The sequence below is a fragment of the Onychomys torridus genome, chromosome 18, assembly GCF_903995425.1.
Source record: "Onychomys torridus chromosome 18, mOncTor1.1, whole genome shotgun sequence".
Classification (NCBI taxonomy): Eukaryota; Metazoa; Chordata; class Mammalia; order Rodentia; family Cricetidae; genus Onychomys; species Onychomys torridus.
The window spans coordinates 19909804-19937352 of NC_050460.1; the positions used below are offsets into that span (position 1 = coordinate 19909804).

General features: G+C 37.9%; 1 protein-coding gene across 1 annotated transcript in view; it reads right to left on the minus strand.

Moving 5' to 3' along the window:
- Col19a1 (collagen type XIX alpha 1 chain) overlaps nucleotides 1–27549 on the minus strand; it is a 331952-nt gene that overhangs the window by 298545 nt on the left and 5858 nt on the right. The window contains exons 2-4 of the mRNA XM_036167742.1: nucleotides 23942–24068; nucleotides 10562–10627; nucleotides 8662–8761 (exon numbers count right to left, since the gene is read on the minus strand). Of these exons, the coding sequence (XP_036023635.1) occupies nucleotides 8662–8761; nucleotides 10562–10627; nucleotides 23942–24032 (257 nt within the window). The 5' untranslated portion in view covers nucleotides 24033–24068. The remainder of the gene's footprint in view (nucleotides 1–8661; nucleotides 8762–10561; nucleotides 10628–23941; nucleotides 24069–27549) is intronic.

Here is a 27549-nt window from a genome sequence, read left to right on the forward strand (position 1 = left end):
GTGGGATTGAGTATGTATTTGAAGAATAAGAGGCTAAGATACCATGGAGAGATGAGCTGAAAACATGAGAGCAAAGAATGAACAGTGTATAAAGGTCTCAGAGAGGGCTGACTGGGGGGAGACTAAGGTCACAATGAGAAAGGCAGAAAGGTCACCTCTGGGGAATTGCTGAGACAAGGATCCCAAGACGTAAAGAGGAAGATGAGAAGGTTCAAGTAAGATTGCCTAATTCAAACTTTTATTCAAGCATCCAGATGTTAATCCTTCATGGTACCGTCTTGTGCATCAGTGCTGATTAAAATTCTCACTGACAAATCTATGACAGATTCACTTAAAATATCTAGTCACAGCAAATCAAATTTTTCTTGTCAATTATTTGAATATTTTATTTTTGTTTAAAGTTATAAAATATTCACCATTTTAGAGTGAATGTATTTTAAGAAATGCAGGGTGTCATTAAAATGAGGTAATTTCATATTTCCATACATTATTTAAAACTTCTACAAGGGTTATCTTTAAATTCTTTCAGATCTAACACTAGTAATTTTGCTAAAGAGCTTGACTTAAACAATTCTGTAGTCTTGAGCCCAGCACTCTGGTCTTCCCTTCCATTTTAGAATGCATGAGCAGTGACTCACCTCACATTCTTGGCGTGCCAGATGATAATTAAGGAAGTACCGTGATGACATAAAGAATCATGTGTAACAGTCAGTCAGTCTCATAAAACAGCTGGGCAGGGTTTTAGCTAAGTCGCATGGCCCTTATATAGGAAGCTTCCTATCTCAAAACAAAAGAATGCCCAAAGGAAAGCCCAGGAGATGCATAGTCACTCTCCATAGCTTAATGGAACTGCAAAGTGATCCTTCAAAATCGCTCAGGAATTAGAAGATTGTGTCAGAGTTCTGAGCATGGTTTCATGCCTCAGAACTTAGCTCTTTCTAAGCACTTGGAAAGGACCCAACTAAGAGAGAAAAAAAGTGAAACATGGGTTAGAAAACAGGCCCATATGAGGGAAGGAATGAAAATACCGAAAATTGGCCCTTATAGGCGTGATGCTTAAAGTTTAGCCTCAATGACAGAGGGGTGGGCTTTGAGTCATGTAGCTTCACCATGCTGAACTGTGAAAGACAACAGGGTTCGGAGTCTTTTTAGGTCAGCACAAAGAAAAAGCAAAACTTTTTATTATTATTGTTGTTGTTGTTGCTAATTATTATTATTTGCTGGTTTTTTAAAAAGCTTTCTTTAGTTTTTATTATTTCTATGTGTGAGTGGGTGTATGCATGTGAGGGCCAATGCCCTAAGAGGCCAGAAGTTTTGGGTCTTCCTGGAGCTGGAGTTACAGGGTGCTGTGAGACACCAGATGTGGGTGCTGGGAACCCAACGAAGTTTGTGGGAACAGCATGTGTTCCTAACAGCTGAGCTGTCCTCTCTGCAGTCTGTGGTTGCTGTTTCTTTCTAATATGTAAAGTGATGGGGTCCGTTATGGCATTTCATACACACTTGGTTCCTGCTGATCCTCATCCTTCTCTTCCCTCCCCCATCCTCCTGGCCCCCTCCTGCATGTCCCTTCTCCATCCGATGATCCTCTTTTTCATGTCACATGTATGTCATTACTGTCTCTTTTATTTTCTTCTCCCTACTTTTCCCCACTCATGGTCCCCTTTTTGATTTGACAATTATATAGAGAGAGATTAATTATTATATATATGATATTTACATATTCTACTATGAGAGCAAATATGTGGTGTTTGCCTCTCAGTCTCAGATACTTCACTTCATGTGATATTCCATGTTTATTGCTGTTCTGTTGACAATAACTAAGAAGCAGAATCGACCAGCTTCATCTCTGGGAAGTGGAACAGATAAAGAAAATGTGGCGTGATGGAATCTGTGTCAGTTGTGAAGATAAATGAAATCATGACATTCAGGTTGGAGACATGGCTCAGCGGTTAAGAACAGTGACTGTTCTTCTAGAGGGTACAGGTTCAATTCCCAGCATCCACATGATGGCTCACAACTGTCTGTAACTACAGTTCCAGGGACTGGATATCCTTACGCAGACAAACAACAACAACAACAACAATAACAACAACAAGCAAACAACAAACAAAGAATGCACATGAAAATAAATAAATAAATGCTTTAAAAAAGAAATCATGGCATTTGTAGGGAAATGGACAAATCCGTAAAGTTTTTAGGGAAGTGTAACTTTCCTTGTATTCTGTGTCTCTTGAACAGGTCCCAGGAGGAAAAACAGATCAAATCCCTTCCAGTGGAAGCCTGGAGCATCCTTCAGTGCTGAGTCATGGGATGTTCAATGTTTGTTAACTGAAATAAGCTTTGATTGCCTGAATTTAAGGGACTTACTAATGATGCTTCTTCTTCATCCTTTTGCTGAACAAAACCATTTAGGAACACCTGTGGTAGTTAGAAGACACACTCTAGCTCCTATTTGTAATTGCGTAAAAATTTAAGTTTAAAAAACAACACATGAACTTAGAATCACAGGCCCTAATGCTACAGAAGACTTCAGAGAATACGAATGGATATGAATATAATGGGACAGATTAGTGCTCTATCAGGATCCCTGAAGATGGCTTTCATTTCTAAACATCAGTCTTTTGGAAATAATCCTGCATATAGAGTAAAAATCCCTTTCCCCTATTTTGTAGTGTTATTTATAATACTAAAATCCCGAGTTTGACTAATGACAGATTGTGATAGAGGAGAGGAGCAGGGAGAGGAAACTGCAATTAGGATATAAGATAAATGAAAAATTTAATTAATAAAAAAAAACCCTGAGTTTGTATAAAAGTCCACATGAAAAGCCATACTCATAGGATCCATCACTCAAAACTAGCAAAGACAAGAGATAAATTTTGATATAAACTATCCAGTGCACCAGTCAGGTTCAGGGTGATTTCCAAGAGAGATGCTAAACTCCAGAGGCTCCTAAAAAGTCTAAAACACAAAAACACAAATTAGACTAACATCTACTTACTTCTTCCCTTTCTTTGAGACATGTTCAGGCTTTATTTGCACAACATTTTCTTAGCTTTTTGTGATTACCCATTGCTACTTCCATCTTCTTAATAGACTGCAAGCATAGTCCCTATAAAACTCTACTTGTCCTTTGATCTTTCAAGTTGACTTTAACTGATATGTAAAAATCATACCTAGATGGTGTAGTCACATAATTTTTGATACATGTATGAATTATATGATATTAAAATGAAATTAAATTTATCTGTCACCTCAAGTGGGTCATCAATTCCTTATGGAGAAACTTTCAAAATCTTTTTCTCAAGCCTTTTGAAATGTACAATGTACATTTATCCAACACCAGGAGCTACTCCTATCTCACTGTGACTTAGTATCCTCTCCATCCCTCCTGCTGCCCAACTGTGCTAGTTTAAATGAGAAGAATCCTCCCATAGGAACAAGTATTTAAACAATTGGTACCCAGATAGCAATGCTGTTTATGGAGATGGTTGAACTTTGCTGGAGGAAGTAAATCACTAAGGAACTGTACTGTTGGTTCATTGCCTTGCCCACTTCCAGTTTATTCTGTTTGCTGTTGAATATGTAATCTCCTGGCTCCCTGTTCTAGTCACCTGCTACCATGCTTCCCCTCTCACCCTCCAGCCATTATGGACTCTCTCTCTGGAACTGTAAGTCCAAATAAACTTTCTTCCATGAGCCTTGTTGGTCATGGTGTTTTTTCATAGCAATGAAAAGTGTCTAATATACCTCGTCTAGTCTCTCAAAACCACCATTCTACTCTCATTGACTATCCCTGACTTCCATGTAAAAGTATGGAACTATATAACCCTGCTTTCATAAAGCAACCACCAAGTTAATTAAGGAGACAGAGAAAGATAACTCCTTTTCACTAGAGATTTATTTTGGTAACAAAAATCAGAATATATTTATTTTATTCTAAGTAGAGTATGTTTAGCATTGTAAAAGATTAAGTTATTTTTTAACACACCCAGTGACATATGTGTTTAATGCATAAAAAGTAAAGTATGTTATTCTAGTTCTCAAAGTCTTAGTATCTGGATATTTTTCATGATTAACATTAGTTTACCCCTCTTCATAGGTGTCACTTCAAATGCAAAACTCACCAGCTTCCAGAGTTTTTAATCACAAATCAGAACAGTTGCAGATCTGAAACTCATTGGAGCTCTCCACACTTTTCTTTCCTCTAATGGGTCATAGTGCTAAAAATCCACAGAACTCAATGCGGCCTCAAAATCCACCCTAGTATAGTATGGCAGACAGCACTACATACATAACCCAAGAGTTGGGGTGATTTGCCATATCAGAGTCAATAATGAATCAGAAAATTCATTCCTTGAAATCTATTCCCGATTTCCCAATCCAGTTCTGAGTGTGATGACTTGAGGATCAACAATGCATAGAAATTCAAAATTTATGAACTATTATCTTTGTATTGTTAGAACATTAAAAAAAGGTTCATTAAGAAAAATGCTCCTGGTGCATGTTTGTGGATCTCTGCATCTGCTTCCATCAGTTACTTGATGAAGGCTCTATGATGACAGTTAGTGTAGTCACCAATCTGATTACCAGGGTTGGCCAATTCAAGACCCCTCACCACTGTTGCTAGTAGTCTAATCTGGGGTCGATCTTATGGATTCCAGGGAATTTCTCTAGCACCAAGTTTCTCCCTTACCCCATAATGTCTCCCTCCACCATAGACTATTAGCAATGGTTGAGAGGGTGCCTGAACTGACCTACTCTGGTGACTGGATGGCTGAATAACCTAACTGACATCATAGAACCCTCATCCAGTGACTGATGGAAGCAGATGCAGAAATCCATGGCCAGGTCCTAGGTAGAGCTCCAGGAGTCCAATGAGAAAGAGGAAGGATTCTATGAGCAAGAGATATGGAGACCATGATGGGAAAAAATACAGAGACAACTAGCCAAATTAGTGGAACACATGAACTGTGGATAAAGAGCTCCCATGGTACTGGACTGGGCCCTCTGGATAAGTGAGACAGTTGTTTAGGACCTGTCCCTAGTGCATGAGCTGGCTTTTTGGAACCTGGTAACTATGGTGAGACATTTGCTCAGCCTTGGTGCATGGAGGATGGGCTTGTACTTGCCTCAACTAAATGTGCCAGGCTCTGCTGACTCCCCATGGGAGATCTTGCCTTGGAGGAGGTAGGAATAGGGGGTGGGGAGGGAAGGATTGGGGGGGGGATGAGGGAGGACAGGGGATACTGGGTTGATATGTGAAATGAATGGAAATATCTCTTAGTAAAAAAAAAAAAAAAGAGATCTCTCTCACTGCTCTTCCATTCCATCCCTCCCCCAGCTTGACCATCCTGTTCCCTCATGTTCTCATCCCCCATCCCCTACTCTCTACTGCTTCTTATCCCCAGTTTACTCATGGAGATCTCCTCTGTTTCCCCTTCCCAAGGTGATCTGTACATCCCTCTTAGGGTCCTTCTTGTTTCCTAGCTTCTCTGGAGGTGTGGGTTGTAGTCTGATTATCATTTGCTTTATATCTAGTATCTACTTGTGAGTGAGCTCTAGCCTCTGGAAGTCCAGTCAAAGAGAAGGAAGAGCGATTATATGAGCAAGGAGGGTCAAGATCATGATGGGGGAAATCTACAGAGACAACTGAACCAAGCTCAAAGGAACTCATGAGCTTTAGACTGACAGCTGTGGGACCTGCATGGGACTGGACTAGGCCCTCTGCACATGGGAGACAGTTGTGGAGCTGGGTCTGTTTGAGGGGCCCCTGGCAGTGTGATCATGATCTATCCCTGGTGCATGATTGATCTGGCTTTCTATCGCATTACCTGTTGTAGGATACCTTGCTCACTCCTGATAAAGCAGGCAGGAGCTTGGTCCCACCTCAACTGAATGTACCAGGCTTAGCTGTCCTCCCATGGGAGAACTTACTCTGTTGGAAGAGGGGATGATGCAGGGGTGGGAAGTGGAGAGCTGGAGGAGGGATGAGAGGGGGATTTCTGGTTGGCATATAAAATGAATAAAAAATAAAAATATGAAGTATTACATTAAAAAAAAAAGAAAAGGAAAATACTCCTTTTGGTCAAGAGAACAGCGTCTCTGGCCTGGTGGTGACATGGCACTCCAGTTGGGCCAGGTCGGTCACCTGTCCAAGGTCTAACTCCTAGGAAGGTAGGCTCCTCTCAAGCCAATCTAAAGAGATAGGTGGAGCATGTTTTCCTTTAATGAGATGCTGTATTTTTCCTTCCCCTGGATCCCTCCCCACAGCACAGTATCCTACGGAGTGCATCCGTGTCCTATGTCCTCCCTCCTTCCTGAATTACACAGAAAAGTACAACTTTTCCTGCTCTTTGTATCTGTGCCCTCAGCACACTTCCCAACACTCTCGGCTTCCTTCCTCCTTGCCGTGTGTCCACTTGTTTGCCCTGTGTCTAACCTCCATGCTGCTTCATGAAACATGGTTTTCTTTTCTCTCTCCTTCACATTCTGCTTCTCTGGTAAGACTTATTGCTTGGCCACCCTGAGAGTTTTCCTTTCACGGTCTAATTAAATTGTCTTCAATATTCCACTTGACTCCACTCTTCAATTCTTTTACCATAAGACTTATAACCCTAAGAGGAGGAAAAACTTCCCCTGAAATGATAATTCAGATGACTAGATAGTGTGCCACCCAGAATCTTTTAAAGCACCGATACTCACCCTTTATTAGCTCAAGAAATACTGAAGACATGGATAGGAGTTTCAAATAAAAAAAAAAAAAAAAAAAAAAAAACACCAAGTTATCAAGACACCCTTGAGTCAATAGACCTCTAAAAGTACAATAACAGAGACCTAGATAGGTAGATATAAGTATAGAAATCTTGAAGGCTCTTGTTTGAGCAAATTTTAGGTGTCCGACAGGAAGTCAGGCTGAAGATATTGAATGTATTCAAATAGTTTATAATCCTCACATTTACGAGGCTTCTTCCCTCATGAGTGTCAAATAGAATATGCCAGAACAATAAAAACAAGTTCAGGCAAAGAAAGCATTTTCATTTTCCATATAAAACGGCATCTGCCTTTTCCCATGCTGACTCTGCAAGGCAGCTTATTTACAAATGTATAAATAGCTGCAACTTTACTCCAGGCCCACTAAAAAATCAAAATGGCATCATGCAAGAGAAGCATCCTAGCATACTTGGCTCAGTGAATGAAATGTAAGTGGAGAGGAGCCAAGTGACTTGACACTCGGTAGTCAGCTTAACCAGACACCCTCCAGTTTCCTGCCATGGAGGAACCTGGGCTTATGCTCTGCAGAGCCATAAAATTCACTTTCATTGATTGTCCAGAGACTGGGGAGTGATTTAGAGCCAAAGGTTGGAAAGCAAACTTCAATTCATTAATAATCCTGTGGACTCAAAGAGGGAACAGCATCGCCTAACAGTGGCAGTTTTAAAATCAGCTTATTCTGCTTTTGTACAAGTCCAGTGAATTTAAAATAACCCACTCCAGTCAATTCTTTTCTCACATTACCAGACTTACAGTCATTTAAATCAACAGAAAAAAAAATAGGCAAGAAAAAAATGCATCTTAATGCTTGAACAGAATGTATCGCCTTTCTTAAAATTATTAAGAAATATTATCTACCAGTAGTTAACCTTCCTCCCTTCCTCCTTCCCTTCTCTCTCTCTCTCTCTCTCTCTCTCTCTCTCTCTCTCTCTCTCTCTCTCTCTCTCTCTCTCTCCCTTACAGCATATGCATAACAAAGCAAGGAACTACTGGTTGCCCTTCAGTGTCTGCTCATGAGGTCACCAGAACAGCCATACCTTATGGTACCTAATGAAAGTACCCCACGTGACAATCACTCTTGATATACTTCCAATATCAATTTATGCTCTTCCATAACATCTGTATTTCTCATCAATAAATGAACAGAAGAATGCTATGAAATTAAAGTCTTCTAAAACATCACAAAACAGGAAGTTTAAAAGAAACATTTCTAGAGGGGAAAATGAGTTATGAGCTTAGTCTATGTGGAGAATATGAGGATAGGTAACAAGACGTGTGTCAAAAGTGAGAACGTTCATGCATGCTGTATTCATCTTCATACAAATACATCTGTGCTGAGTGTTAAACCCAAGGGGGACTATGGTGCTTTTCCATAACAGGGCATTTACACACATGAATGTTCAAGTTTGACCCAAGATATAAATACCAAAATAATAATAATAATAGTAATAACTAAACTTCAAAACAATTTCTTGTCACTTCAAGCTCTATTTGGTATATAGAAGAAGCGCCTGAGGTCAAACTGTTATTTTAATTCACCACAAAACAAGTATTTATGGAAATAAATATAGCAGTAGTTTTTTGTCTCTGAATCTACATTGAACGTTATATTTCAAAGTTCACTTTTAAAATCAGATACCAGTTATGTCTACTTTAAATGCCAATAAGATTACTCCAAAAATGTATTTAATTTTCTAAAGACTATTTCTTTATGCAATAAAAAGTTTCAATTGCAGAGTTTTATCAATAACAAATATAAAAGTCGTATATTTGTTACAGCATTGGGGGGCAATACTGACCTTTTATATTTTTGAGCAAGAATTTGGAATAGCCGTAGAAAGTAATTTTTGTAGTTTTGTTAAAATGAAAATGAATTAGTTTACTCACCTAGTGTCTCTGAGAAGAAGTGCACTTCCCAATTTGAAACAGGTTTTATCACCTTCGCAAAATGCATGCCTCAGAGCAAAGCTTTCTCCCAGATCAAAGCCTATATGTAAAATGTGACGTGTTATTAAACCCAGCATTAAACTCACAGACATATTGATTTTTAAACAGGAATTTGTTATCCATATCCACAGGTTGATCGATTTAAAATAAAATCCCCCTGTTTGAAATCAACAAAGGTGCTCAATATCTTTTTTGCTTACTTTCCTTCTGGGGTACAGGAGAATAAAATTCTCTCTGCCTGCAGAAGGCACAGCTATATTTCTGAAAAATGGTTCATAAATATAGTTCTTTTTGGCTCTGCCTAGTCTGATTACACAGCCGTACCCTGCCCCTTCAGACTCCCCAGGGCTTAAGACTGTGAATGTACACTAACCACCATCCTTGCTTCTCACAGGTGTTGCAAAAGAACACACTATCACATTGCTTTAATTTAGGAACTGACCTAAGCAAATTATCATGGTAGTTCATTGTACCATCTCTAAAGTATAAACAGAGCATTAGCCAGAATAAAAATCGTAGCCATTCTTTTCAAATCTAAACAGCCTCTTACAAAAACATACTTCAGGAGAATTATTTGAATGTGGGGAAATGCTTAGAATTCAAGTGAAATATGTGTGTTCTCATCATGTTTATATGAGAGAGTTGGAGAAAAACAGAAGAGAATGTGGAAAGGGAGGGGAGGAAGGAAAGGAAAATAGGAATGTTGACCGGTTTTGGTAGCACCACATGCCTATGATACATTTTGGAGGCTGAAGCAGGAGGAGCCTGAGTCTGAGGCCAACCTGGGCTACAGAGGGAGATCCTGTCAAAAAACAAACAGAAAACAAAACAGCAATGACAACAAAACCAGCAAAGGCAACATTAACAACAAAAGAAAATATAAAGAAAAATAAAAATATAAAAATGTTATACCAAAATAGTCTAGAAATTATGACTACATCTGGATGTTAAAACATCTCAAAAATTTTCTTTTCTCTTTTCAAAATTACAACAAAATGCACAACTTTCGTGATTTTTTTCACAGAGTTTGTTCTCAACCAAGGTGAGGTATTGTTACCCTGAGATTAAACAATAGAGAACTCTGTATTTCACCTGGCCTGCAGTATTTACTTTCTATTTCTATATGGATCTTATGATCTTAACTTGTAATGTTGAAAAGGAGCACTCAGGCCCACCTAGGGAGCACTCAGGCCCACCTAGAGAGCACTCAGGCCCACCTAGGGAGCACTCAGGCCCACCTAGGGAGCACTCAGGCCCACCTAGAGAGCACTCAGGCCCACCTAGGGAGCACTCAAGGCCCACCTAGAGAGCACTCAGGCCCACCTAGAGAGCACTCAGGCCCACCTAGAGAACACTCAGGCCCAACTAGGGAGCACTCAGGCCCACCTAGAGAGCACTCAGGACCACCTAGAGAGCACTCAGGCCCACCTAGAGAGCACTCAGGCCCACCTAGAGAGCACTCAGGACCACCTAGAGAGCACTCAGGCCCACCTAGAGAGCACTCAGGCCCGCCTAGGGAGCACTCAGGACCACCTAGGGCAAACTCCTTCCAGCTAGGAGGATAAAGTCTCTGACTTGGTGGACACCTAACATTCCATCTGAGCAGTCAATGAGCTGGCTGTGGAGCCACACCTACCTGGGAAGTGGGGAAAACAGAGGGTTCACCATAAGCCATACTAAAGAGATAGGGAAATCATTATTCCTTTAATGAAATATTGTACTTTATTCTCCTTGAATCCCCACTCCCCAGAGAAGTCTTTTACAGGGCTGCCATGGCATAGTGTTTCGTCACTATGAATGGACACTTTGCACAAAGTGCTACTTAGCCAAGAATGCTTACCTGGAACTTCAAGTCTGTTTCTGTTGTCTTGATATCCCTCTATTCTCAGTATAGGGCAAGTTGTTTCTGTATAAAAGACAAACACAAATGATTTGAACTAACATTCTCATCCTACTTTTTTCCAAATAAAGTTGAATGCTACAATCATAAACAAGATAAAAAATGAAAAAAAAAAATAAACTGAACTATTTTATTAAATTTCTATAAAGTGGGGATGATGATCCCCATCTCACAGTATTGTCTATGAAGATTTAATGTTTGTTCATATAAAAAAATTAGACTATTGCCTGGCCCATGGTGAGAACACAGTGATGCTGGCTATTATTATCACTATTGCTTTAAATAATAGTGATTATTATCACTATTACTCAGGCATCCATAATCTCTACTTGGTGAGTTTACATGTCCAATAAAGCCACATCATAGAAATGTAGTAATGTATGTGCACACATTAGTTTTGAACTAGTATATTTAAATCTAATTCAGACTATAAGTTACATATGAGGTAGTGCTGACGAGGCTGCCACCCATTTTCCCAGTCACACCACTGTACAACAAGGCAGCTACACTTAAGTACATCAAACCTTTTACATTGTACAGTCACAAGTTCCATTATCCAACCTTGAAATTTATGTTTGCATTTCGTGTCTTACATTTTATAGTATAGACAGAAAGTAAACTGCTTATGGCCAAACTGACCATCTGCTTGGCTGAAAGTGAAAACCTCGAACTTTCCAGTTAACTACTGAATGCCCCAGTCCTTCATTTGACAAATATACCTCAGACCTAGAATTGTGACAAGCAATCATATTTAACTAGAAGGGTCTCAAGGTTTAAGCAATGCTATCATGTAATTTGCAAGTAAAAAGCAAGTAACATATTATTTCTGAACAGCAATTAAAATCCCAATTCCAATAGATTAATCAGGGGGTGTGTGTGTGTGTGTGTGTGTGTGTGTGTGTGTGTGTGTGTGTTTGAAAACTGACAAGCTCATTCTCTAGTTTAAGTGGAAAAACAAAGAAACAAAATTAGCTAAAGGTAAAGTTGAACAACTTGGAGGAAAACCATGAGATATAAGGAATCCTTTTAACATGGCATTGGTGTACATATAGGAAGACAAATCAAACAGAATAGAAGGTCCAAATGCAGACTACAGCAATTCAGTGGGAAATGGAGGGTCTTTTCAATCAGTGGGGTCTGGTATTAGATATTGACACAGGAAAACACTGAATCTTGAATTTTTTTTATACTGCATGGAATTAGAGAAAATTATAAATGTGAAAAAATGACATACAGCAGGTTTGATAAAGCATAAAGCTGTGTGAACTTGGAGAAGCCAAGGGTTTCTTGAATGAGACAAAGAATTACTGCCAAAAGAAAATATTGATAAATGGGGCTTCATTAAATTAAAACACTTGTTAATCAAAAGTCTTGTGTTAATCAAAAGATCAGAAGTGTGTAAAGACAAGCCAGAGAATAGGAGATGGTATTTCCAACACATGCATCTTAAAGAGAGAAGGCAACTCACACATAAGAAGAAAGTATTCAAGGACGTACTGAATCTAGAACCAACACTGAGCTCCCACAAATAAGCAAAACACAAAAGAGTTTATTTCCAATACATTCAAAACATTTTAAGCACTTCACGTAACAAAATCTCCAAATTAACAACTCACCTATTCAAAGGTGTACCACCTCACCAGTGATCAGAGATGCAGAGGAAACTACTGAGATTCCATTAAATGACCTATATTAGAGAACTACCACTCCAAGCGTTGATGAGGATGGGACAGGATGGGACAAACGGTTAACATTTTCAGCTCTTCTATATTGCATGAGGTGGTGGAGAGTGGTGCATTCACTTAAGAAAAACTGTTTGATAGTATTTACTGAAGCTAATGATGCATGAACTCTAAGTAACAGAAACTCAATGACCCAAGAAACATGAAAGCAGAACATGAATGTAAATGACCTTGTGAGGCAAGAAGAATGCCTGTGCTATCATTACTCATAAAGTTACATCCTAAAAGTTCATCAACAAGAGGACATGCTGCCCAATAAACAATGAAAAAACTAGATAACAGTAAAAATGATTTGGCTTGACCTATCAAAATGTTTGGATCTTAGAGGTAAAATAAGTGGGGGGAGTATCATTTCCTCTAAATATACACTACCAATTCCATTTTTTTTGTGATAATTGTACAACCAATCTCGGTTAGAGGAACAATTACCATGGAGGGGGTACCACCTCAGAGCAAGTGTACAGGAATCTTCTAGAATTCGGGATATATTTTATGGTTTTATTTGAGTGAGAACTGCATGAGTGTACACATAAACATGTAAAAATTCAATGTGTTGTTCTTTTAACATTTACTGACTTTAGACTATATAAGCAAAGTCTCAATACAAGAAGAAAAACAGCAGCTCTCTTGAGAAAATATTTCAATCTAAAAACAGCTCTAAAATTTAAATAAAAAAACCAAAATCTCAATAAAAAATGTATACTGGCTGTGAATGTCTATATTGGCAATAAACTGTAAGAGGAACCTTGCATTCTTTATATATTCTGGATATCAGCCCTCTGTCAAATGTGGGGTTGGTGAAGATCTTTTCCCACTCTGTAGGCTGTCATTTGGTCTTATTGACTGTGTCCTTTGCTCTACAAAAGTTTCTTAGTTTCAAGAGGTCCCATTGATTGATTGTTTCTCTCAGTGTCTGTGCTACTGGTGTTATATTTAGGAAGTGATCTCCGGTGCCAATGCATTCAAGACTACTTTTTAATTTCTCTTCTATCAGGTTCACAGTAACTGGATTTATGTTGACATCTTTGATCCACTTGAACTTAAGTTTTGTGCACAGTGACAGATATGGATCTATTTGCAGCCTTCTACATGTTGACATCCAGTTATGCCAGCACCATTTGTTGAAGATGCTTTCTTTTTTCCATTGTATAGTTTTGGCTTCTTTGTTGAAAATCATATATTCATAGGTGTGCGGATTAATGCCAGGGTCTTCAATTTTATTCCATTGGTCCACATCGGTTTTTATGCCAGTACCAAGCTGTTTTTTTTTATTACTGTAGCTCTATAGTAGAGCTTGAAGTCAGGAATTGTGATGCCTTCAGAGGTTGTTTTATTGTACAGGATTCTTTTGGCTATCCTGGGTTTTTTGTTTTTCCATATGAAGTTGAGTATTATTCTTTCCAGTTCTGTGAAGAATTGTGTTGTTATTTTGATGGAAGTTGCATTGAATCTGTAGATTGCTTTTGGTAAGATTGCCATTTTACTATGTTAATCTGGCCTATCCATGAGCATGGGAGATCTTTCCATTTTCTGACATCTTCAATTTCTTCTTTCAGGGACTTAAAGTTCTTGTCTTACAGGTCCTTTACTTGCTTAGTTAGAGTTACCCCAAGGTATTTTATATCATTTATAGCTATTGTAAAGGGTGATGTATCTCTGATTTCCTTCTCAGCTTGTTTGTCAATTGTATATAGGAGGACTACTGATTTTTTTTTTTAGTTAATCTTGTATCCTGCTACATTGCTGAAGGTGTTTATAAGCTGTATGAGTTTCTTGGTCAAAGTTTTGGGGTCACTCATATATACTATCATGTCATCTGCAAACAGAAAAAGCTTGATTTCTTCCTTTCCAATTTGTATCCCCTTGATATCCTTATGTTGTCTTACTGCTCTGGCTAGAACTTCAAGTATGATATTGAATAAGTATGGTAAGAGCAGATAGCCTTGCCTTGTTCCTGGTTTTAGTGAAATTGCTTTGGGTTTCTCTCCATTTACTTTGCCCAACAGTCCAATTAAGAAATGGGCTATAGAGCTTAATAGAGAATTCTCAACAGAGGGAGCTCAAATGGCTAAAAGACATTTAAGGAATTGCTCAACATTCCTAATTATCCGGGAAATGCAAATCAAAATGACTCTGAGATACCACCTTACACCTGTCAGAGTGGCTAAGATCAAAAACAGTGAAGACAACTTATGCTGGACAGGATGTGGAGCAAATGGAAACTCTCCTCCACTGTTGGTGGGAATGCAAGTTTATATGGCCACTTTGGAAATCAATATGGCACGTTCTTAGAAAATTGGGAATCAATCTACCCCAAGACCCAGCTATACCACTCTTGGGCATATACCCAAGGAATGATCAATCATACCACAAGGGCACATGCTCAGCTATATTCATAGCAGCATTGTTTGTAATAGCCAAAACCTGGAAACAACCTAGATACCCTTCAACTGAAGAATGGATAAATAAAATGTGGTACATATACACAATGGAGTACTACTCAGCAGAGAAAAACAATGACATCATGAGGTTTGCAGGCAAATGGATGGATCTAGAAAAAAATCATCCTGAGTGAGGTAAACCAGACTCAGAAAGACAAACATGGTATGTACTCACTCACAGGTGGATACTAGATGTAAAACAAAGGATGACTAGACTGCTACTCACAACTCCAGGGAGACTACCTAGTAAAGAGGACCCTAGGAGGGACACAGGGATTGCCCAATTACAGAGAAATGGATGAGATCTACATGAACAAACTGGACATGAGAGGTGGGTAATGAAGGGTAAGGGTTGGGGGAAAGAGAGCTTAGGGGAGTGGGAGATCCCAGCTGCATCAAGAATAGAGAGAGAGAACAAGGAAAGAGATACCATCATAAATGAAGACACTATGGGAATAGGAAGAAGCAAAGTGCTAGAGAGGTCTCCACAAATCCAAAAAGATACCTCCACTGGCAATGGTCAAGAGAAAGGCCGAGCTGACCTTCTCTGATGATCAGATGGCAGAACACCCTAACTGTCATGATAGACCTCTCATCCAATGACTGAGGGAAGCAGATGCAGAGATCCATGGCCAGGGCCCAGGTGGAGCTCCAGGAGTCCAATCGGGGAGAGAGAGGAGGGATTACATGAGCGAGATACATTGAGACAATGATTGGAAAAAGCACAGGAACAAATAGCCAAACTAGTGGAAACACATGAACTATGAACCCCAATGGAACTGGATCAGGCCCTCTGGATAAGTGAGACAGTCGATTAGCTTGAACTGTTTGGGAGGCCCCCAGGCAATGGAACTGGGACCTGTCCTTGGTGCATGAGCTGGCTTTTTGTAGTCTGGGGCCTATGCTGGGACACTTTGCTCAGCCTGGGTGAAGGGAGGAGGGGACTGGACCTGTCTCAAAGGAACCTACTAGGCTGAGCTGAATCCCCAGGGGAGTTCTTGGCTTGGAGCAGGTGGGAATGGGGGTGGGTTGCAGGGAGTGGGGGGGGGTGCAGGAGGAGGGAGGACAGGGGAATTTTTGGTGATATGTAAAATTAAATTGATTATAAAATAAAAAAAAGAGGAACCTTGCATTCTTCATAAAATGGGCACTTAGAGGAAAGAAAGACACAGTGGGTGATTGACACATCAAATCTCTGGACAGCAGAAGAGCTTCCCTGCTGTGAGACTTCGGGAGAGAGCAGGAGGTATGTGGCCTGTTTCCACTAGGAAACTGTAAATCTCATTTAAATTCTTCCTTGTGAATATATGTTGATGTCAACGGAATAAACACACCGCTTTGAAATAAATGGGATTCAGCATTTCCAGCAATATTTATGTATTCCTCCACTGAAAGTATTTAGTTTATAAAACATTAATGCCATTTCCTACCTTTAGAACACATGTTTTGTCATGAACAGCTGAACAAAACAAAGTGTTTTAAGATTTAAGGTGCAATAAGATAAATTCGTGAAGATTTATTAATTCATTGCACAAAAATGAAGAAAGAAGCAGTGGGGATGCCTGCCATAAGCTAGATATGCTAATCAATTTAGATATTGATGTAAACATTTTAATATAAAACAGCGGAAGTAACTATCACAGGTTGGGCATGTTCATTTATTCAAATATAAACATATAAACATACATGTGCATTTTAATATTAATGTACCTTTAAACTTATGCATAAGATTCGAAGATTATTGCTGGTAGACAGGACCAAGCACAGCAACTCTGTCCCTCAGGGGCTCTCTGAAGTATTTCAGAGTCATGAATGCTGTCTTTCTAAGGAAGGTGCATTGCTTTGCAGACCTCAACAGTTTTTTAAAAAAGCAAGTAAAAGTAGCTTTAGCAAATTCATGCTAAAGTGTTAATGTTAATGATTGTCAGACTTAATTTTCTCTTTATATGCCTTGAAAGACCTGGGCAGTCTACAGGATTGGTGGGATATTGGAAGGAGCCACAGGAAACAAAAGGAAAGTTATCCATCTCAGCTTTGCATATATAATGACTTTATCTCAATGGTAGGTTTTAACTCTCTGATTCCTGGTCATCTGAAAATGAGTCATCCTAGAGAAATAGGCCATGCAGCTACTCAACACAAGACTATGGGGAAAGCACATTACTTGCAAATCAACTTTCTCTTTTTCTATATTGAACATCTCTCAAAAACATATTTTAAACAAAACAATAACATACCTAAGTAACTCTTCTCATTTTTTAATGAAACGTGTTTGTTCCCATCAGTTGTTTTAACTATGTGCTTAAAAAATGAATCCCCTTTCACATTCACATGATCTAGAAGGCACAGCCTACTAGATCTTGGAACTAGTTCACTTCTTCTTTTAAGACATTTTAAAAGACATGTGTGTGTTTGAAGGTTTTACCTGCATGTATGTATGTGTACCACATGACTGCAGTAACCTCAGAAGTCAGAAGAGGGCATTGGATGCCATGGCACTGGAGTCATAGGTTGTGAGCCTGTCGTGTTGCTAGGAATTGAACCCAGGACCTCTGCAAGATCAGCCAGTGGTCTCCTAACCACTGAGCCATCTCTCCAGCCCCATAAAATATGTTTTTAATGATGCACAGAAACATTAAAAGATGTATATCAATAGGGTTATAGGCAAGGATTTTTAGACAAGATCCCTAAAACACTTAAAATGAAAACAGAAACAAACAAACAGCATTTTTTTAAATCAAAAAATGTTTGCATATCTTTAAATACATGCTCTTTTTTATCATGTAGAATTTTCTATTCCAAATTATGTAAGTTTTCATTTTATTATAGCATTCACTAAAATACTTGGCAGCATGTTGAAATCTCTTCTTTCGCTTTATTTTATTTTATTTTATTTTCAGTTTCCTCTTTCTTCTTGTATCTAAGACCAGCTAAAAATCTATTGTTACAGTTTTGTCTTTTCAATTGATTTAATATCTAAGCAGTTTGTGTTTGTTTACTGATGGTCATACCAAATACAAGCTAGTAACCTTTGCGAATCTACCTTAGGAAAAGCAGAAGGCAAATACATTCTTGCATATACAAAGGCAAAGGGAAACACTGAGTTTTCAGAGTCTTGAAGAATGTTCTTCAAGAATGCCAGTGTGTTCTATTAGACTTTTTATAGTTTACTAACGGGTCTTACTTACAGAATGACAGGAAGAGAAAATGTGCCATTTGCCTGGTAAGGATATCATTTCTATCTTAACTTTGGTAAAATGTACATATCTGAGGCTGGAGAGACGGCTCATCCATTAAGAGCACTTGTTCTCTCCAAGGACCAGGGTTGGGTTCCTAGAACCCATGTGGCAGCTTACAACCTTCTGAAACTCCAGCTCCAGGAGATCTAACACGGTCCTCTGAAATCTGCAGGCACCAGACAGACACTCATGTGGTGCACATGCATACATGCAGACATGACACTAAACACATAAAATTTAAAAACTTTATCAAAAAATTAAAACATAGATAAAAATAAAGAGTACAACATCTCTACACTTGCATTTTAACAGTAGTCCTCCTGGTGTGAGTTTTGAATAATAAATCTTAGTAACTCAAGATCAACTGAAATATGCAAATATTAGATGAAAAATATTCCAGAAATAATTTTCTTAATTTAAATTTAATTACAGAATATTGAGTTTTTTAACTTTTATTTTAGTGCCACCTATTGCTGTCAATCTCTTACTGTGACTAATTTATAGATTGATATTCATTATAGGTAAGTAATATATGTATAGGAAAAACCGTTTATGTAGGGTTTACTGCTACCCATAACTTCAGACACCCACTGGAAGACTTGCAATATATCTGTTGTGGATAAGAAGGGATGAATCTATTGTAGCTCTCAGATTGTGATTTAAGTCTTTCTGAGAGAGACTGTACACTATTAACGCAGAAGCCTGATATTTGTATGTTATCTGGGAATAAACAAATGAAGTACCATTTCCCAGGAGAACTAACAGGACAATGTGCCAGAGTCCATCATCTAGCTTTTGACATTGCAGACTTAGAAATCAGATTATTTACAATCACAAAATGCAGTAGCATGTGCCTTTAGCCCCACCCCCTATGCCCCTGCCCTTCATTCCCGTGACACTGTCATCCAGGACTTTGTACCATTTCTTCCTTATATTGAGCAGTCATCTGCCTCAGAATCTTTGTGCTGGCTGCTTTCCAGGTGCCCATGGGCCTTATTCTCACAGCCTTGGTGCCTTTACTTAAATGCCCCTATATGAGCCCAGCCTTCCCTGGCCATCTGTATCTTCTTATTACATCATATAAGATTGTCCAACATACCAAATAGAAGATTCGTAATCAAATACCAGATACATAATGATAATATTTTAGCATAAGTATGTTTGATACAATATCTAGAACATCCAGACATACTTGAAAACATTATCCCTTATTTATCTAAACTTCAAATTTAGCTTGGTTCTTGAGATTTTATCTGGCCACTTTCCTACACTCTATGAACCCAGAGATGATGTTAGCCCAGACTACAAAGGTAACAGTGAGGATGGGAAAAGGCAGAAGGAATGAGACACAAGAACCAACAAGCCATGGCAGTTAAATGAATAAAGGGTAGGAGACTTAGTTTGTGTAACTAGATAAAAGTGTGACAGACTGAAATCTCCCCATAGAAATAAGAGTTCCTTAGACAGCATGTGTATTAATCAATGGCAGTTAGGAAGACCTAGAAGTATTAAGATTGAGGAGCCATTAAATAATTCAAATGGCTGAATGGAAGTTTGTTAATTAGGGGCATAGGATTGTATAAAACTGGGAAGCTGTGAACAACAACAAAAGCAATCAATACAGTAAGGAACAACACACAGAATGCAAGAACACATTTGTAAACTATTCAAATGACTAGAGGTTATTGGTTAACTAGAACATGCCAGAGCTCTAAAATCTAGACAGCAGAAAAGACACTGAATCTGATTAAAACCATGTGTAAATGGTCTGAATTTCTTGAAAGATGACGTACAAAAGGTGAACAAATATATATTTTAAAAAAAAACCTCAGCATCCCTAATCATCAAGGAAATGAACATTCAAACCCAGTGAGAACATCTCACTTTAATTTGAATTATCAAAAAGATAAGAAATAGATGGAGATGATGAAGATAAAGGGGATCTCTTGCTCACTGTTGATACAAATATGTTAATACAATTTTTGTGGAAAATAGTGTGGAACTCCTTGGGAAACATGAAAAGGAGCTAAATACAATCGAACTACCCCACCACAAGATATTCTCAAATGTAATGAAATTCTTATACCAAAAAAGATGTCTATTTCTGTATCTATCACAATAATATTCCTAACAGCCAAGCTATAGGAACAAATAAATGTCTATTGACAAATAACTGGACAAAGAAAATGCAGCACATGCATGCACAATGGATTTCAGCCATAAAGATAAATGGAGTCTTGTCATTGGTACATGAGCAGAACCCGAGGGCCTTATATTAAGTGAAATAAGAAGCCAGCCATAAAAAGAAAAAACTGTGTTCTTGTTCAGATGTTGGCACTCAAAAAGAAAGTCAAATTCACTGAAGTGGAGGGTATAGCAGTAGTCACAAGGAACTAAGAAGGTGTGATAGTAAACGTCAGCCTGAAAGATCTAGGATCACTAGAAGACAAACTGCTAGGTGTATCTATCAGAAACTTCAGGCAGGTCAATGAAGGTGAGAAGACCCAGCCTAACTATGGGCAGCATCATTCCCTGACTGTGCTTCAGACCCCTGTGCACTTATTTTACTTGTTGCCAAAGCATCTGAGAACAGAATAACCGCTACTCTATGTTGAGAGAAAATCAGCGGCTAACGAAAGTAGACCAAGCATGCTGGACTATGACACAACAAAAATACTGTGAACAAAGAAAGGCTGCCAAATGAGAAAAAAATGGGACACAGCTATTTTAGGGAAAGGTCACAAAAGGTCACACAAGTACCTTCACTACTTAGCTTTAATCCAAAACTGTTCCTCCAAAGAAAGCACCTGGCTAGGAGGCACGTCCTCCAGTCATTGGGACAGTTTCTTGCTCTTTCCACATTTAGGAGTTCTACATGTGTCACTCCGAAGAGTTTGAGATGCAAATTTCTACACGAGGTTCAAAGGACATTTTCCTCTCAACAATTATAAGCTATATATTAAGAATAATAACTTTCCCCTTTAAGTTCATAGAGAATTGACTTAATGAGGTTTCTGTATTTGGCTTTGGTCCTGTGAATAGCCTCAATACCAGCTAGACGGTTTGCATGAAGCTCGAAACTTGTTTAAAAAGTGTTCTCTTAGATGGCATCCTGTTTTACCTGTGCTTTTCAGTCTGGTTTTCTGGTTTTTTTTTTAAAGATTCCTTATAATAACTTAGAACTTATGCTTAAGGCCATGTTAAGAGAAGAAACTAGCCACATGATATGGAAGTTTCTATCATAGAGGATCCAGTTTTAAGCAACCAATGAAAGCAAAATCGAAGTTTGTTGAGCATTGTATATATGTTAATACATTTCTCTTCTCTACCCTGGCAGCTGAGCTGAAGCTACCATAGTCAAGTTGAAATTTATTGTCACTGTAAAAACACACAAATGTATCTTAGCCCATAATGTGAATATAATGTAAATCGATCAAAGAATTGGAAATGCCTGAATCCAAGATTTTTCAATTTGCTTTATTTTTGACTCTTCCAGATTATTCTTGAGTTCTGTCCCACTTCCCACGATATTCCAGGTAACCGTTAAGGCTGCCCTAGAGTGAAGGACAGCCGTGAAGACGCGAGGTATCCTTTATTACATTTAGTTTTAACTGTAAACTGTTGACAACCTCACCAAGTCCAGAACTGAAACCCTAGCCTCTCCCTCAGATTTGCTTGATTTTATTTTTAGATGTAATCACTTCCCTCCGGTAAATGGTTAGTGACCACACACACAGGTCTGCACATGAGAAAACTAAAAAGGGAACCTTGCCCCATGAATCAGACACACAAGACAAGACACAAGAAGAGTAGCCTGCCAGGCCAGGTCTAGTGTGTCACATTCTCCAACTGTCCCTGTGGTGGTACTGTGCTGACATTTTCAATTAATGTAAATGATATTTGAGGTGAAGCAATTGCCATGACATGCTCCAAATACACTTCTCGCTCTACAGTCACCCTTTACCAAGTGGCATAAACTCTGTGCTTTCTTTCTTTCTTTCTTTCTTTCTTTCTTTCTTTCTTTCCTTTAGTGCTGCATGTTTGGTCAATCTTATTACAATTAAGGTTCTTAGAAAAATCAAGAAAGTAATTCAGTAAAATATTTGGGGCGAGAATACAAATGGTAGTTGTATATATAGTATAACTTGATCAAATAACTGTGATATTCAATGTAGAAAAGTAAAATATTTAGAGGAATTCTAAAATATGGAGGTTTGGTTATGTAAAATGACTGAGTTCTGGGGGTATTCAATAGACAGTTTTGTTATGGTTAATGACTCTTTCTGTACTTTTATAGCAAAGTATATTTTAGTATTTTTTTTAACAAAGTAGAGACCATAAGTGGTCTTCTTACAATAAAAGCTTATTAAAGCTAGAGATTAAAATAAAATGACAGACGATAACCAGCTAAGGAGTAGATCAGAAAGAAAATAAAATGGCATTTAATTATCCCCAAAGTGAGTATTTCCCCAAGTGCATACCCCAGTCATCCTGCATTAGACTCAACTGGTTGACTTGTCAAAGATGTAAAGAACTGAATGTTCCATGGCTGCAACAGCAACAGGAATCTCTGCTAGGCAGTCAGGAATCAGTACCTGCTGGGATTCTTGCTCTTGCTAAAACCAGAGTCATTTGTGTAAATCCTTCACACCTTGGTTCCACTCAAAACCATTTCCTACATACTAGCATGGCCAAAAGTACTGCACCACTCAGCTAAAGATTTAGCCTCCATTCTAGGTAAAGGAAGCCCACCCACCCATGTGAAGTTACAAAACAGAGCACTTTCTCTTGCTAAAGAAACACAACTTTAAGAGAGTAGGTTAGCATATAGTTGCTCTCCCTAAGTAACTTTTTACTGTAACATGGCTTCAGTTGTTAGGTGTCACTGTTTATTTATTTCTCATTGCAGAAAAGGTGCTTTTCCCTTAGACTATGTGACAAGCTCATACATTAATAGAATATTTGAATTTTCATGTGGACTGTTTTAGGAAATGGGCTTCCTCTGAAATCAGTGACAAAATGAACAAAGATTGTTTATACGTGACAGTTTTTATTCTGTGTGTATATAAACTCATAAACCTCTACGAAAGGAAAGTTGTACCTAGTCATCAAAATTATTAAGAACTATTCAAGAGAACATACACAGAAAGATTCAGTCTTCAGATCTCAAGATACATCACCATTATGTGATGGTTGTTAGAATACATCCCATCAGTTCCTTAGCAACTGATCTTACATATTCATTTCAACTTTGCAACATGAAATATACATAGGTTAACAATCTATACAGGCACAATTAATTTTAAAAGTCAGTTATGAAAATAAATGCTCTTAATTTCTGGAAAGACCTTTAGAAATATTTAAGAGAAAATTCATAAATGTAACAATTGAGAATAAATATTATTTATATATTGGATACTGTAAAGATGTGTTCACCCTGTTTCTCTTATCTGAGATACCACAGAGCTGACATATAATTAAACTCTATTTCTTTTTACATTTCAAAATCCATTTTTCACTTTTTCTTAAGGGTAGACATGTCCTTGTTAATCCTAATTAGTGGTGAGTTTTTAGAACTATAACTTGAACAAATAATTCTTAGAGACTAAAATGTAAGATAATATCATATATATGCACAGAGACATACATGCATATAATCACATTTACAAGTTCCAATTACAGAAAAAGTTAGATAACAAGAGTATAAAACATTTTGAAGTTCATCCTGGGCACTGTGTGAAGGTCGGTGGTAGAAAACAATGATTTCTCTTTTCTATATCAGTCCATCTAATCTGCAGCCTCTCCAACCTTAACAAGATGTGCTTTGATGGATTTTTTTTAATGGTATAAGGACGATAGATAACCCTTATCAATCAGGTAGAGAGGTGACCCACATACCTGGCTTGTCCCTGACAGTCACACAAGTGGAAACAGGAAGCAGGACCATTGCCACACAAGCCCACAGTTTCCAAGAGCCAGTGTGCTTCATTGTGCCTCGAGACCATGGGAACAAAGGGCCACAGATCTGTAAAAGCAGAAGCATTAAAGTTGAAATTTTGTACTCTGCTCCATCACAGCCAAAGAACCAGCAAAGAGAAAGCAATCCATTTCTACATACCATATGATTACACATTAGGGTATATGATGCGCTAACATGTAACTGAGTGTTTTAACACATGTTTTAATCTTTATGAGTGCTCAGGAAATATTTCTAGATTCCTTCTTAGTTAATTATTCAATTTATTACTCATGATGATGGGTTCTTATCACTTACATTTTCCTACTTTTTCAATAGTTTTAAAGCCAATTTCTTTTTTATTTTCAAAATTGTGGTAAAATATATTGTCATGTGAAATTCATACCTTGAGCATTTCCAGGTGTGCACGTCGGTGTAATCGAGTGCATTAATTGCATTGCAGCCCTACCTTCATTCATCTCAGCAGTTCTTGTCAGTTTGCAGAACTGGGTGTCTGTGACTAAGCAAACATTTCCATCTCGATGTCTGCACATCCCCAATTATCATTCTATTTCCCCTGCTATAAATTTACTATTGTGAATACCTTAATATACAGAATAATTCTGCTTTTGTCTTCTGGTGACTTTATTTTACTTAATATAATGTTGTTGTTGGTGTGTGTATATCCAAAGATGCCTACAGTTGTGTGTTTATAGGTCTACATGTGCATGTGTATGTGTGGAAGATGGAGGTCAGACCCAGGTGTCACACTCCTCAGGAGCACCTGCTTTGCGTTTTGGGACAAGGTCTCTCATTCACCACCTCACTTTCTTTAGTTAGAGTAGGCTGGCTGGCCAGCAAACTCTCTTCCCCAGAACTGGATTTACACGCACACACCACCACACTCAGTTTTTTATGTGAATTCTGGGCATTGATCTCTGGTCTTCATGTTGGTGCATTAAATAACTAAGCTTTCTCCTGGCCAACAGTGCAAGGTCCTCAAAGTTCATTCGTGTTGAGACGTGTCTCAGAATTTTCTCTTGTTTGGGGGCTAGATGACAATTCACTGTTTGTGAATGCCCATTTTGTTCATCTTCCATCCATAGACTTTTGTTTTCCTCATCTTTTGGCTGTTGTGAACACTTGCTATGAGCACAGATGCACAGCCATCAATCTGGGTCACTACTTACAATTCTCTTGGGTGTATGCTCAAAGAAGCAAATGTTGTGTGAATCATATGGTTCTCCTATTTTTAATTTCCTGAGGCCCCACCATGCTGTTTTCCATATCACCCACACCACTCACATTTCTATTAGTAAGGTGTGCTAATTTCGCCATATCCTGCGTTACATTTGTTGTCTTCTTTCTTTTTGGTGGATATCATACTAATGGGTATTAGAGGGTGGATCATTGTGGTTTTGATCTATATTTTCCTGAGGATTAGTGACATTAAACAGAATTCATGTACCTAATGGCACTCAGACCCTTTCTCTGTTTTTAAATAGTTAGCTTTTATTATCTTTTCATATATTCTAAATTTTGACCCTTTATCAGCTTAAAATTAACAAATGCTTTCTCTTATTTCATGGGGTTCCATTTCAGTCTACTGACTGTATCCTTTCATACACAGACTTTTAAACATAGTTTATTGTAGTTTTACATTTATTGCCTATATATTTGGTATAAAATACCATGATTCAGAATTTTTGAAGACAATTTTATCCTCCATGATTCTGTTTAAGAATATTATATTTGTATATTATGGCTTAATTGACATCATCATATTTTACATAATCTATTTTGTTACTGGACTGAGTACCACTCCTAAAATTACAACTGCACATATACAACCTTCATTCTCTTTAAAAGGAAACTGATACATGCAATGTCTATTATAAATTTTATAATATTCTGTTAACATCACCATTGCCTTTAAGAATTTATATTCCTCCTCTACAGGTATTACTGTGAAAGATTCAGCAAATAAAATCTGTAGAGGGCCTACAGAGTTTGCTCAGTGCTTAAGAGCACTAGTTATTCTTCCAGAGGACTTGAGTTTGATTTTCAACACCTACAAGGCAGTTCACATTGACCTGTAACTCCAATACCAGCCGATCTGATGCCCTATTCTTGCCTCTGTGGGCATCAGGCACCTGTGTGCTGCATAGACATAAATGCAGACAAAATATCCATACACAAACACAAAATAATATAAAATAAAATAAAATTTTCTAGATCACTATAACAAAAAAATTTAACATTGTTTAAATTAATTTTACTATAGTGAATTAGCTCAAATGGAAATAATTTGAAAGAAAAACTGTACTGATCTCTCAATTTTATTTGACGATTACACTTTCATTAGAAATAGCTATTCAAAAATCATAAATCACTTATTTGTCATTACCTGTCATTTAATAAAGAGCCAATCCCAAAAGAATTCATCAAGCAAATGTCTAACTTCTGCCAATAGACTCTCTTTAGAGAATAATAATCCCACCATCTTTGATATTCTATGTATACATGCAAAATATTCAGCTCAGCATTTTAAAATTAATTCAAGATTTTAGATATTTCTGGATGAATAGCTAGAGGCAGCAAACGCAATGTTGAAATTGTATGTGTGGTTCTAAATATTGAACATCTGGTCTTATGTCTTCTTTATTTTGAATCCTAGATACAGACATAGTCCTGATCCTCACATGACCTTGCAAATTGATCACAGTTATTATTCCATGCCTGTGAGTAACTGTTAAATAAATGAATTCTAGTTCAAATAAATTCTATATCAAATACTGATTCATTGTCAGGGAGATCTGTGATTGTGTTTTAACTGAGGTAATTTCTCTCAGTTGATCAATTAGCACTGAAACATAATAGTTAAAACCTTGGCTTCCTATGTGAGTTCTGCTACTTGTGTGTAAGTTATGGAACACTTTAAAGTCTTGATTCATTCACCTGCAAGCTAGGAGCACTGACATTGAGCTATGTACTCTAAAGATGTCTGCTGTTATATCTGCTAAAGAATAATTAGTCTAATTTGCGGTTACACTTATCTCTTCTGCTCAGGTTGATTTGATATCTGAAAATTAGAAGTGCTAAATGGTTTTAAAAATTCATTTTCATCAAGACTTTACTTCCTGTTACAACAACAAAGAACTAGGGAGCTATAAAGTCACAAGCACATGAATTTGGTCTTGACATTCCCCCAACAATTTCCTTGAGACACTCAGAGCATGACAGAACTTAGCATTAACCATATTTATCCAGAGTGTTTGAAGTAGAAGATTGTAGGATTAGTTGATCAAATGTTTGAGTACTCAAACCTCCTACCACTATTTCTAAGTGAGATTTGCAGAAACATACACAAGAATCCATTCACTCCCCATCCTAACTCAATACCTTCTGAATTTCCAACAGCCAAGCCTTCATCCTTCTGTAAATACTCAATGGGTTCCCCAACTTCACATTACCTAGAATCCCTTCTAATCTCCCTACAGATCCATTGCTTCCTACTTGACTTTTTTATCTGTCAGTCTACCTGCCTGCC